The 14,758-nt window shown below is 37.8% G+C and overlaps 1 protein-coding gene across 4 annotated transcripts in view; it reads left to right on the top strand.

Annotated features, from left to right (window-relative positions):
• LOC126175950 (solute carrier family 2, facilitated glucose transporter member 1-like) overlaps positions 1-12,861 on the top strand; it is an 84,129-nt gene extending 71,268 nt beyond the window's left edge. For all 4 annotated transcript variants that reach the window (XM_049923031.1, XM_049923030.1, XM_049923029.1 and 1 more), the window contains exons 6-11: positions 6,612-6,749; positions 9,841-10,043; positions 10,201-10,413; positions 10,493-10,595; positions 11,278-11,446; positions 11,573-12,861. In XM_049923031.1, the coding sequence (XP_049778988.1) occupies positions 6,612-6,749; positions 9,841-10,043; positions 10,201-10,413; positions 10,493-10,595; positions 11,278-11,446; positions 11,573-11,948 (1,202 nt within the window). In that variant the 3' untranslated portion in view covers positions 11,949-12,861. The remainder of the gene's footprint in view (positions 1-6,611; positions 6,750-9,840; positions 10,044-10,200; positions 10,414-10,492; positions 10,596-11,277; positions 11,447-11,572) is intronic.
• The last annotated feature ends 1,897 nt before the right edge of the window (positions 12,862-14,758 follow it).

Here is a 14,758-nt window from a genome sequence, read left to right as displayed (position 1 = left end):
GTGGATTACTTTTAAGAAATCAGTCTCAAATAGAAATGTGTAACTTTCATGCACACAGACAAAACACAAACAGAAGCAGGATTGTAGCTAAACTGTTGTCTTAATTTTGGGACCTAGAGAAGGGGGAGGGGAGGAAAAAAGATATGTTTATTGTAATGAAAATTAACACACAGTCAATTACCTTCATCAATTTTCCAACCTTCTTTCTCAATATTGTGATACATTTTCTCATTATGCCTTTGGAAACAGTTTGTATGGAGATATTTGTTATTGTAGGTAATGTAGTGCAAAATCCCAAAGTTCAAAATTTACTTACGTGACATGCAGATTTTGTAGACATCGACACAGCTTCTCAAACTTCTGTGTGTGCACTTGCAATTAATCAAAATGTGCAGTTAGTTTCAGCTTTCAGGAAAGGGTTATTGAAACCTCTTCCATATACATCTATACTCTCATGGTGTAGCAAGATTGCGTATTAACAAGAAACTAATGGACACAGAGTTGGGTATGACAATAGTATTCCTTTATTTAGTATCCCTTAAAAGTTACATTCGGTTAGAAATGTCACTGCACATTACAGAAAGGACATCTCTTTATCAAAATTTTTAATTTTTCATTAAAAGTACATACAGTATAAAAGTCATAAGATATCAAAGGAAGTAGCCCGTTTTTAAAGGCAGTGATTTACGGCACATGTTTGTACTAATGTGAATATGTTTCTGTTGTGCTAGATTTATTTTTTTTCCATTCTGATTAACTGTTTGCCATTTGTGCTGAAGTAAATGTATTGTTTTGCCTCTCCTTGACCTTTGTAGAAAGGAGTCTTGTAGTATGGAATATTGAACACATTTACAAGCTAAATTTTAAAACAGAGAATTGATGAAATTATTTTTAATAATTCAGTTTTCAGTATGATGATTTGAAAAATTTCAAAGGCTCCTTTCTCTTCTGCCACCAACAATATTTAATTCCCTGTGTTCTTTCATTAATACTGAGTTTGGTGGTTTGAAGTTTTACAGTCAGGGAGCCACTTTAGAGGTATGTATGGCCTCTTTTTTTTCCTATTTGAGACGAAGTCTGCTGTCATTCATCGTATCGGTGCTCTCAGAGCAGTTTTACGGTATTTGTACTAAAGTCTGAAAGTTGTTCAAATAATACATATTGTATTTTGAAACTTAAGAATGTGGCTTACATACCCTGAAGTATTAAGTGGTGGTAGACTACCCATAAAACGTATAGCATACTGTAAAGGGGAGGGGGGTGTGCTTTGCAAGGAGTTGTGGGACGTACATTAACTTCCTCCTCATTATCATTGCACATCCTTCGGGTTTCATTAAATTTTTTAGTTTTTACAGATAGTGCTAACACTCTGTGATGCTACTTTTTTCTGTAGTAATTTATTTGAACAACTTTTGCATTTTCTTAGTTCATAATGCAGTTGCAAAAGGGGTTCTGTTGATATTGTAAATTGCAGTAGTTCAGTACCCCCTCCACAGTTCTCCAACAAAATACTACAGTATAGTTATTTCCTAAAATAACTCCTTTTGCACTTGTGTTAAAACAGCCACAACAGCAGCATAAGCCTTTGTAGAATGAAATATTTTCTTTTTACATGCTCTATGCTGAAGGGTGCAGCGACTAAGGTTGGTAAGTTGTTGGCTTTGCTGAGCCATGATGCCTGATCCACCAGGATGACCTTAACAGCAGCGGTCTGGGTCCTGAGGGCAGCGCGTGTTAAGGTGAGGAGGGAGAGGATACAATAAATTGACCCTGCAGGTGTGGGCTGTTGCGGTCATCTTATTGTAACTTGCCCCTAAAAGATGGGTTGTAAGTAACATTTTCTTTGTTATGCTTTTTTGTTTGTTACAGCTGTCATCTAATGCTTCGTGGATCATTCGTGTTATCTGTAAAATAAGAGTGTGGGAATGGCATGAAAAATATTTCAGCCAAGATTTGAGTTTTTTGTAGCTGAAGTCTCATTAAAATCAAAAATTTAGTTGACTGGTGATACAATCCTTGGATGAGGAATTTTGGGTAGCACTCAAAAAGAAGGCAAGGTTGGTGGTGCAGGGCCCAGTGCTGGGTTGTGAGCATTACACCCTAGTCTTCTTAGTGACTGAAGGCTTCACGATTCCTCCAATCCAACAATTCTGAATTTGTTTGATTTGATGGGCGCATGGCCCACAAAACAACTCTTGACTGTAGTGTTGTACAAAGTCATTTGGAGATTATGCTCAGGTTAATTGTTTGGAAGATAAATTGATAGTACACACTGAAACATATATAAGCAGGCGTAAATTTAATTTGAGCAATTCATGCATGTGTCAGAGATAACAAAGATCTGTTGTTCATCAGTGCTTGATTGGCGAAAGATAACGTTTTCATATGCTGATATGCAGATAAGAAAATGTGTGTGTGTGTGTGTGTGTGTGTGTGTGTGTGTGTGTGTGTGTGTGTTTTCTAGAGTTGTAGTTAGGCATAAAATGATCATATTTTAAATACAATAATGTTTGTAGTAATTATAAGGCCAGGATTAATTTTCCTGTAAGGCTAACTCTGAGAAAAAGATAAAGCTATCTGAATACAAATTCCTCTTAGCCTTAAGTTGAGGTGACAATCAGAAGTATTGGTCACTCAAAAAGAAACATTTGCTGATGTCATTTACAATTGGTTTTGTTGTTGTCATTGTTACTGTAAAGACAGTCAGAAAAGGCATGGTAAAAAGGGAAGAAGTTGGTGTTACATTCATATAATGGTTCATTTAGAGATTGTAATTTGACACAGCAGGCATGGAGTGCTCGTTTTGTATTGAGAAATGTTTTATATTTATTAAGCTATTGACTGTGGAATAAGTTTTTCATCACAATAAGGTGACTGAAATTTTGTGTGTGTACTCTATAATACTTGCAGAGTTTAGCACCATTGCAAATCGAATTGAACTGATATTACTGATTATTGAGAGCACTAAAGTTTATTAGCAGCAGTTTCCACGTAGGTCTTGTGTAGAGTGGGTGGTTGTGCTATTTTTTGAGGCATTCTCATTGTATTGAAGATTGTAGTTTGAGAATTGAAAAAGCTAGAAGAATTTGGCTAGCTTTAATATAGCATTTAATAATTTTCGTGAACAGGCATTTATGAGCCTCCACATGGAGTCATTTGAAGAATTCATATTTAAAATACAATGGGCAGTGCAGGATGGAATAATAGTAATATTATGAAAGGGATATAATGCTGCTCACCACATAGAGGAGGCATTGAGTCCTAGACAGGCACAATGGAAAGACTACTAAATATTATTCTTTCAGAAAAAAGGCCGTCTTCAGAAATAGAAAACTCGTACATCTTCACACAAGAACAACTCTCATATGTGGCCACTGTCTCCGGTCATTGTAGCCTGATTGTAGCAGTTGGATCACAATGACAGGAGAGACTCTCTCTCTCTCTCTCTCTCTCTCTCTCTCTCTCTCTCTCTGTGTGTGTGTGTGTGTGTGTGTGTGTGTGTGTGTGTGTGTGTGTGTGTGTGTGTGTGTGTCAGGCCTTTTGGTCAGAAGAATTAATGTTTTTAGTAGACTTCCATTGTTCTTGTTTGGGACTCAATCCCTTCTCTGAATGATGTGGATTAGTAGTATATCTTTCAACAATATTATATTTAAAATAGCTGTTATAGTTAACAGTAGTGGTGACAACTGTAATCAGACTGGCAACTGAATTGAATAAAGACAAGCGATGAACTATCTGATCAACACTGCACAGTGTTGTCGTGTTTGATATTCAGTGACTGAATAACTGCTAACTGTTTTCCAAATCTACTGAACTGTTTTGAGGACACCTTTTACGAAATGTACTGTCAGTCATATCTTATTTGTTTTCACTTTTACTAATATTGTTTTTAATTCAGGTAATAAGATTAGACATTACCTTTCGTAAGCATGTTGTATGTAAAATGGCAGGAATTCTTATAATTGCTTGCAGAATATGTTGTTCGTAAGTTCAGAATTGAGGGATTTACACTGCATACATTCCATAGAACATAAAGAAAGCTTGAATAGTGAAACAGCTTTCCAAAGTGCCCCAAGAATCTGCACATTTGAAAATCTATTTGAAATAGAAATAATTGTTTTTTGTATACTGAAATAAGGCAAGGTACATAGTAGTGATTTAATGCTTTCCAAGCAGCTGTTCATAAAGGTAGAGATTTGCATAAATAAAGGTTATTTGTTTATGTTGTACATTCTGTACCACAGAGCAGTTAGAGAAAGTCAAAGTATGTGTATTGATATGCAAGTGAAATAGGACACTTGTATTCACCATTATGTAAGAAAATGATTTTAGTTGATAATGGATATACAGATTAACAAAATTGGTTCAGTAAAAATAAAGCACTCCATGCATTAGTTCTGCTGAGGCAACCTTTGTACTAGAATATTTTGATTACAGAATATTGGAGAAAGTTGGGCGTACATTGATATTTCATTTTGAAAATTAAGTATGCTAATGTAATAATCTGTGATATTATATATCTGTTCACTGCATAGGTGCTGAAGCAGTGTGTTGCAATACAATTTAGGTGGTCTTTCTTTATCTCATGAAGTTAGAAAACTGACTGCTACAACAGTTATGTTGAACATTTACATTATAGTATCCCCAGACTGAAATAATTGTTGGACCATTGATGCAAATTTCTGAATTGAAGAAGGCATTAGAAAATTCAAAAATTTGACAATTAAGAAAGACAGAGAAAATGTACGCTGAACTTTACAAAGTACCAATCTAGCATGTATGTTTTACAAAGTACCAATCAAGTATAAGTATCAAATCGTGTTTTCTAATAGTAGCAATGATATTAATGTGAAAGCAGATTATTTCAATTCCCCCCCTCTTCACACGTTTATATTTCTTATTTCAGTATGTACATATGTTGTCATTTTAATTTCAGTTTGCTACTATTAGGAAAGACAGACAAATATAAACATTAGTCATTAACATTGTTATGTGCAGCAGAACATCTCATTAGTGTGCTACTGTACAACCAATGAAGTAATCTAAGAGAATACTTAGTCCATATATTGGAAGAAGCTGTTCTGTCATGCTGCAGGCTGAAACAGTAAACCTCATACTGTCAGTATCAGTTCCTATTACTATTTTTTTAGCTGCATAGACTTTTATTATTGATATAGGTAATCTATTGTTCTTTATGAGTGACTTTTTAATGTTCTTTTAGTGTTCTTAGAACTGAGTAAAGCATTTATCATGTGGTTGATTCGCATCATATAAGAATGTTCCATGTAGTTACCACAATAAGGTTTTTGAGCCTTTTACTTTGGTTTGTTGGTTATTCACATGAGACTATTCTGCTGCACAAAATTTGTAATCTACCATTAGCACATAAACTTCTAATGTTAAGATGTATAATACATTTGGATGATCAAGGCTAAGGCCAAATCATTGTGATTGCTTCTCACAGCTCTCTTGTATCAGGGGTAGAAATAGGATAAACGTTGCAAAGTTTGAGGAATGTTAAAGTACTTTGACGCTATGTTACAAGAATAAGAAAGCGTTCTAAAACTTCTGCTGAGTGATTCAAAGTTATAGTTTTTTTTTTTAGTTCCAAATTTAAATCAGAAGTTTCTTAAGCCTCAAACCATCTGATATTGCTCGATATTTGGTGCTTTATGCACAACATTTTCAGATTCTACCTTTTCATTACGGTAGATGCACAGGCTCTGCTAAGCAGTTACACTGATCATTGCGAAGTTATTTACTGTAGCTGATTAGTTGCATCATACCAATTTGTCAGGCACAGTTAGTTTCTCTGCAATGATCTAGTTTCTCTCTTTGGCACTCATTTTATAAAAAGATAAGCTTATAAAATTGAAGAATATTATCCCCAGAGAATAAATTTCCATTATTTCAGATCACTGCACTGTTCCTTATTAAAAGTAGTTGTGAAAGTACAGTGCAAAAGACTGATGCCTATACACTTCAAAGTTTCACATGTTATTTTCACTACTCTTTCCAAGGCACCTCAGGAAACTGCATTTTCTCTACTTGAGTGGAACAGTCATTTGATCAATTGAAATCAAGTCTCAGTGAAAAGAATGATGTGAGAGTTGTGAAATGACTGGGAAAGTGGTTAGACAGGTTTGTTTACCTGTAAAGGCAGAACTAAAATTTTGGAAAATGAAATAATCACTTAGTCAAACTTAAGATGAAACTGTGTGTCAAACCTTCCGCTAATTTTCACAAATATAATGTAGTGAAGATTAGTGGAAGATTTTTAAGATGGCAGCTGTGACTGGATCCAATTTTTCAATTGTGATTTGTTGAGCATTTTTGCTTGGACCCTGCCTGAGCACTATCCTTTCGTCATTTTGAATTTCCTCTTGCAGCGATTTCTTTTCACTGTGACAAAATAAGTAAGTCTTTGGAAAAAACTGCCTAAGATTCAAGCACTTGCATTGCTGCTTGCATGTCTTTACCTCAGATGCTGCTCAGTGGGAGCCTTACCATCAAATCTTCAGTCAGGGCATCTGGTCTGTGCCAGGTGACTGCAAAATAAAAGGAAGTCTGATATTACTGACGTTACGAATTTGTTTTTCTTTTCCTTTCAGGAGTTGAAGAAACCTGGCACTTTCTTCTTGGACTGTATGCCATTCCAGTACTCCTGTCAGTATGTGGTATTTGCTTCTTGCCGGAAAGCCCTAAATATCTTTGTGTGATACGTGGTGAAGAACAGAGGGCAAAAATGGGTGAGTAATTTAGTGTTATTGTAAATACACTGCTCAAAACAATTAGGGGATCAGGTGAGGGATACACAATAGACATATGGAAACTTTTTTCCAGATATTGGTTACAATTTTAATTTGTGTGTGATACATTGAGATAATTTGCTGCCTCAATGCTTCACTTGAGGTTTACATGGCGTTTAGGTAGAGTGAGGCACCATGGGGCTACCATAAGAGTGAAACAGTCACTCTCGTTGCTCTCTAATATGGTGTGTGATCACCTTGGACGGCCAGTATAGCTGCACACTGGTGTGCATGGACAGTATGAGGTTATCGATCAGCTATTGAGGGATATTTGGATATATTCTGTGAGTGCAATATCCAGATCTGCAACAGTTGTGGGAGGTGCTGGTCTGGCTTCAATGCATCTGCTAAATCCATCGCGGACACACTTAATCGGGTTTAAGTCCGGTGAACAAGCTGGCCACTCCATTCGTTCAATTCTCTCAGCTTCTAGCATGTTGTCCACCAGTGCAGCTTTGGGGGACTAGAATTAACAGCCACCAGAAGGAACCTGTCTCCTATGGCACCAGTGTAGGGCACAGTAAAAGTCAAAAGATCTCACTCTATACCTCTGAGCAGTTAAAGCACCATTCTGAATGGCATAAAGGTCCGTATGTCCACCAACACTGACTCCTGCCCACATCATTCGTCCATCACCATGATACTGCGATATTTACTGCACATAAGCAGGATTGTTCAGGGTTCCATGTTCTCTCCAGATGAGGGAATGACGATTCTACGGCTGAATACAAAATCTTGACTCATTTGTGAACAACACTCGGTGCCATGCATTAAGTCTCCAATCGTGATGTTTCTCTACCCAGTTTCTGCAGGCTAAATGATGCCATGGTTTTAATAGGACAAACACCATAGGCCTCTGTGCATAGAGGACACATTCCCAAAGGCAGATTTTGGACTGTGTGTGTTGATATTGCGCGTCCTGTTGCTGCCTGGAGGGTGTGTTGCAGCTGTGTTGCATTCAGCATCCTGTCTCGACGGGCTGTTAACCAAAGATAACGGTCATCTCTTGCTGATGGTACCCATGGACAACCTTAGCCTTGCTTCTTGTAACGGTTCCTGTTGTCTAAAATCACATGCAGGTCCTGGATATTGCGCTTTGAGACACTCAAATAGCTGCAGCCACCTCCCTCTGTCTGCCCACTTCAAAGTGTCCTATGGTTCTCCATGCCATAGCTTCGGTTAAGTCGCATTGTTGTTGCATTGCAGTACCTGCTCACTACACTATCTGAATCCAACTGCTTGTATAATTCGTTGCAGAGTAAACATAAGCCAACACCAACCCCCTCTGGAGCAACTTTCCATTATTACCACTATCTTGGCAACTGTAATGTTGTTGCCTCCACTCCGTAGAAATGTCAGAAAGGCGTTGAACCATTTTAGTTCATTCTGACAATGACAATACTTCAGAACCTAGATATCTCAACTGATCGCCTAATTGTTTTGACCAGTGTATGTTCTATGAATTATTGATAATTGCAGTGGAATTTTTTGCTTGATGGCTCTGTAAAATTTGATCTCTTGGGCGAAAATAGTAATACTGTGTGTGTGTGTGTGTGTGTGTGTGTGTGTGTGTGTGTGTGTGTGTGTGTGTGTGTGTGTGTGTGTGGGCGAAAATAGTAATACTGTGTGTGTGTGTGTGTGTGCGCGCGCAACGTAGAGCTGCCTCTCAGGTGTTTGCATCTGTATTATCGTGTAACTTTAACTGAACTGAAATGTATGAACTTGAAAATTTTTCATGATATGAAGCATCTTCGTAACAAATTAGTAGCCTGTTTAACATTACCAGTAACTTAACTTCAAACACCTGTGCCTGTAATGGCAGGTATGACTGAACTTACAAAATTACTATTCACTTCCAGTGAAACACATGAAACAGATTAGGCCAAAGATTCATATCAGCATAAGCAGATGCACATAATTTGCACACGTTAGTGGAAGAAGTCATTTCCATGCCATTTAGTAAGGCACAGTTCTTGAAATCCCTCTTCTCCAAACTTATTCCGAGTCGCCTGATAAACATGTCGCATATGTTGTCTACATTGTCTCAACCAAGTTGCCTGAAGTAATTACCAGAGTTACAACGTTGTACAATGCATGTATATGAAAGGGTAATTTCATATCAGCAGGAACCCTAGGAAGCAGGAGAGATGGTACACAGGGTATACACAAGATTGCACAACAGTTAATGTGTTAGTGCCTTGCGGGATTTGAGAGTAGTTTCCTATCTTACGTTGTTGTTCATTGTGTTATCTACTAGAGTTCCTTGTCTTTTTGCACTGAATTTCCTTATATGAAAATCTTTACAACTTGTATTCTCAGGCATCAGCACTGTGAGTTGGGTAAGCCACTTCACAGCTGGAAAATAGTAAGCTCCCATCCTGATGATCCACTTGCAGGACACTGACGTGACAGTACAGGAACTTGATAGATACTGTAGTAACATTATTATTTTACATTTGTTAAATTTTTTAACAATCATGGATCCTAGTTAAGTGTGCTTTTTGGACTTTCTCACTTGTGGCATTTGACTTGCATCAGAACATTCTGCACTGGTAGGCGATGAGTTGGTTGTGGTACAGCTGCCTGCTGCATCAGTGAAAATGCTTAAGATTTAGAGAAGGCTCTGTCACATGAAACAAATGGGGGGTGGGGGGGAGTGAAGAGAAGTTGGAAAAGTAACTCATTATTACCAAAAAGTGGATTCAATCACCAGAATTATCTTCCTGGTAAGGACGTCTCTCAACAGCAGTGAGCAGTCATTTATCTGTATACTAATTGGGAATTGTGGGTGACAACTCCACTACAACATTTAACAGTAAAATAAAGTAAATAAATATATTGCTGCCTTTGCTGTAATTATATCGTGGCCAGACATGGAGTAAGAATAGCGTTCAACGAAAAATTTGTTATATTGGGGAAAAAAGAAGGAAACCTACAGCTGGAACATGTCAATGGCAATGGTAACAAAAGTACATTGTGCAGATGTTTTGAAGGAAGTATGGCTTCTCCTACTGACTTGCCTTTGTTGCAGAGCTGTGCAGACTGCGTGGAACTTCACCAGAAGCTGTGGAAGGTGAAATGCAAGAACTGCGACAGGGTCGTGCTGCCGTTCAGGGAACTGCGGAAGTAAAAGAATGGGGTGCAGGCAAGGTGCTCACTTCACCGTCTCTCATGCTGCCATTACTTCTAGTTTGTTCCATGCAGTTTGGACAACAGTGCAGTGGAATAAATGCTGTGAGTATCTAGACACACACAATTCTGAATGTAGGACTTACAGTTTTAATGTTTGTATATCATTAGCAGCAGTTTAATTTGTACAAGATTTTGCAAGTACTGTCTTCATTTGTAATTCTTTTCAGATGGTATATTTGACACTTTTTTTCCTCCATAGGTGTTCTACTACTCAGTTACCATATTCAAAAGTGCTGGGCTGTCAACAGATGCTAGTCAGTTTGCAACAATTGGTGCAGGAGGTGTGAATCTTTTGGTCACAGTGTTGGCTATCCCTTTGCTGAACAGATTCGGCCGTCGTTATTTGGTACTGCTTAGCTGCTGGACTGCAACACTCTGTCTAGTGGTTCTCTGTGTCTCAATTACGTACATTGTAAGTTGTGGACTTTATTACCGTATTTATGTTACTGTCATAACTGTTGAAGATTTCATTATGCCTTTTCACTTTACAGACCTCTACTTCTTGGATGCCTTATTTCTGCATATTTGCTGTCCTTTCGTACGTTTTTTGTTATGGACTTGGTTTGGGACCCATTCCCTATTTTATTGGTTCAGGTAAGGGTACTGACAAATTATAAATTAACTTGGATTAAAGCGAGCTGCCTAATACAGTTATTTTAAGGACACATTATTTCATTAGCTTTTATGAGAAAAGCAAATTAAAAACTTAAAAATTTGTTGATTGGATATTGAAGCATTGAAAACTGGGGCAGGTAGTCATAACTTACTTTCATCATCCCAAGGCCTGAAAGTACAAGCTGAACAAAGAAGAGAGAAACTTCCAAAAATCTGTGCTTTGTTTGTACTGTCAAAAAATCTTTTTTGTAATGCATGAAGAATAGTGTAAGGATCTCTTTACCACGTCCCTGTTTATGTAATTTAGCCAGTATCGTAAGATGTAGCCTGTGTCAAACAAGGGTAAATCCAGCATGGAATAACGACAATATTATGTAAAGCATAGATCGCTACGCACAGTATAGGGGAGATGTTAGACAGGCACAACAAAAGACTGCTAAACACGAAAGCTTTTGGCCAGGAGCTCTTCTGAATAACACACACATGCACAAAGCCACATCCTCTGGCTGCCCGGGTGAGGAGTCTTCTCAACATCTCTGCTATATAATGAGTAGAAATTTATTCTTTACATAATATTGATGTATCCATTGTCTTTTGAGTTGATGTCGGTAAAGCCAATGCGTGTATTGATTTGATAGAAACAAAACTGCTTTTGTTACAGAGCTGTTTGAGACCGGACCACGGCCAATAGCTATGGCATTTGGCAGTATGTCAAACTGGGCAGGGAACTTCATAATTGGAATGACTTTCCCATGGCTACAGAGTGTGATTGGTCAGTTTTCATTCCTGCTATTTGCAGTGACAACTGCTCTCTTATCCGCATTCTTAAAGTAAGTACCTTCAACTGTATTCTTTCTAATAGTTCAATTGTTAGTAATACTTCTGTGTTTTTGAAGAAAAAACTGCTACACCGAGGAATCTGCAATATTTCAATGTATCTGTCTGCTTCCTTCTAGGTTCTATTTTCCAGAAACAAAGGGAACGAGGATTTCAGACATTGCAGATATGCTCAAATATGGATTCAGAAGCAAAATATATTCTGCACCTGCTTTCTCTGGCTCGGTGGGAAATCTTGAAACAGCAGTAGCGAAATCTGAGCTGTATCCAAATGTTGGACAGCTACACAATGCAGGAAATGAACCCCTCGTCCTTGTCCTTCCTCAGAATGATGATGTGAAGATACCAATAGCTCCTAGCCATCACAGCCTCCCCCTAACTCCCAGTCACCACACGTTGCCCCGCATCATGCCCAGTATTCCAGAGAAGCTGTCTGATATGGCACATGAGGGGCTGCAGATGCCAGACACAGATGAACATAATGACCAACAGTAGATTATTTCTCACTTCATCTGAATACAAAAAGATAAAAAGCAATTGTGATAATAGGTTAAGGCAATGTAACTTCGTGGTTACAGGGTGCTCTCTGGTTTCTCCTGTTCTCGAAATACTCCCAACTTTATACTTCGCTGCATTAATATACCTCGGAACAAAATGGGCACTGTCACTAGAGCACCAAGCTTAGAATAAGATCATCTACTTAATTTAATGTAATTCATCAATCATGAAGTTTATTTGCATTTAAAAATGTGTACTGTTTCAAATATTGATCAGTATTTCTTTCTTATGGTATATTCTGTATAGAGTGATTGTGAGAGAGTATTTTAGTAATTGTAGAAGTGTACATGTATTTATTTGACGATATGGATTTATTGAATAAGTGATTGTTCCATTAAAATTACAATAATTTATCATTTTATATGCCATAATTTTTTTGTAACTATTAACTCATTAGGCTATGAACTGAATTATATAGCATGCAGTTTGAACATTGTGAGAAACTTCATCTTGAGTTCAAATTTTATTGTAATGACCAGAAAAGAGAGCAGATATATCTTAAGATTACTGATGTTTTAATCAGTGTAGTTTCAGCTTAAGGCACACTGTACAACAACAATTTGGGTCGGTAGTAATTCCTTTTGCATTGAAGTAGCAATGCATTGTTACTCTACTCATCTATGGTAAACCTAAGATCTTAGAAACTGAAACAGCAGTAACTATATCAGTGGCTCAGTGTTAAAGAAATTTTGAACTTAGTTAGTGATCAAACTGTTCGTATTTTGTCACAGAGAATTACATCCCACAATAAATTGTGTTGGTACAGTGGGAAAAGTGTGTATTTGGTAATAGAAAAGTGATTGAAGTGATTGTGCTGTGGTACTTATTTTACACTGCAAATAAATTTTTTTATATTTGTATCAATGTGTTGCTTCTTTTTATGCCCAACAGTGTTGTAGGGAAATAAATTTTTGTGAGTGATTTTAAAGATCAGAATGTATTACTACTGTTGGGAGTTTGTATGGTTATTCAGCTTTACAGTAACTGAAAGAACAAGCCGTGAGACTTGAGTTCTGTAAACATATTACCTCCTGTTGTAGTTTCAGTAGAAGCGGGAAGTTTATAAGAAAATATAAATACGACAGCATTGTTATTGTGGAACTCTGTGGTAGATTTCTGTGTAACACTGTTTGACACTGGAATTCTTATGTGGAAGAAAGACTTAGTACTTCTGTGAATTGAGGTGAATGTAATCTGATAGATAAATAGAGGGTCACATCACATAAATGAAAGAATAAAAAAATAATGAATTATTGACCTACAGGGAAAAGATCAATAGACATACAAAAAAGAGGAAGCAGATACATCAAATAGAAATTAACACTCGACAGTTGACATGCTGAAGAAGAGCATGTAATAGGCAGATGCCTAATACTTAAAGAAAGTACATTATCTGGTAGAGTAGCCATTTTTTTCTTTTTTTTTATATATATAAATAAGAAAAGAAAATTACCTCTTCCACTTCAGGCGTTAAAGCTAGTGCCACCGCCACTTTCAGCTAACTAGGACGGCCGTTTGCCACCGCTTTAGGTTCTGCCAACGAAACAAAAATTAAATATGCCTCTGAACTTTTTATGAAAAATACTAAAAGGAGAAAGGAAAGGGTATAATACTTTATTATATTTTATTTGTTGTTCATTTTGTTCTTGTGTATTTATTTGGATTCGATTCGAAAGCAGGTCTCCTGCCCACTTTTTTATCTTTTTTTATTTATATAGTTATCAATGTGCAAACAGTCATAGTTAATCAAGCCTGGAAAACTAAAACAGAATGAAGACACCATCGAAGATATTAAACATAAATAACATGAAAAGAAAGCTACCACATCGTAGTTAGGCTTCCCAGCGACTGCGCCCACTGATAAAGATTGTTCAAAATATGCTCGTTTGGAGTTTGTTCTGACCTCATTTGACACTGCCTGGAACATTCCAGCTGCACGGCGGGCTGTGAAAGGCACTCCATAGGTAGTTTGCGAAGCATTGTCGATATCTGGTATGCCCGGAAATAGCATGATGTCTTTCTTGCAAATAGAGCCAGAAGTCAAGGGAATTCTTGTGTCAGTCACGACGGAGGTAATGGACCGCTTTTCCACGTATCCAAGTGATGGAGTTGGTTCGAGTCTTGGGGTAAAATGTCTCATCCGGAAACAATAACGTGCGTGCAGATATATGCTCCGGCTTAACTTGCAAGAGATAAGCCAGCATCTGCGGCACTAGGTGCCAAACCGGTTCCGCCTATCCACAGCTGAGGCGATACTCGTCAGAACCTACTGTATTACAACCCACATAATTGGGAGATTCTGCCATGTGGATATTGTAGAGACGTTCTTGCGTCACCAGCTTCCCATTAACAACTACGTACCATTGGGAAACAACATCGGAATCAAGCATGGCATCGTGTACAGTCTTCCACACCACGCGCCACCGTACGTCAGGATATTCTAGTTCGACCACATTTAGGGGGCGGCATTGTAGCATGTCGTGATATAGGCGTTGAGTCGTGGCCATTTGTGGTGTCATGAGTGCTACACTGCAATAACTTTGTTCTAAATAGAAACATCCTATATAAAAGAGGGGTGCTGGGATGTCCTGTAGTGGCACCGGCGCTCTTAGTGAAGCAGGCCATAGCGCCGTCAGAAGCAGACTTGTGAGGCTCGTAGGACAACGGCGCAGCAGACATAAATGTGAGCTAACATAGAGGGCAATGGCCCTATCGTGGACGTTAACTAGGTCGAGACCACCTTTTTC

Source organism: Schistocerca cancellata, chromosome 3 (genome assembly GCF_023864275.1).
Source record: "Schistocerca cancellata isolate TAMUIC-IGC-003103 chromosome 3, iqSchCanc2.1, whole genome shotgun sequence".
Lineage (NCBI taxonomy): Eukaryota > Metazoa > Arthropoda > Insecta > Orthoptera > Acrididae > Schistocerca > Schistocerca cancellata.
This window is presented reverse-complemented; position numbering and strand designations above follow the sequence as displayed.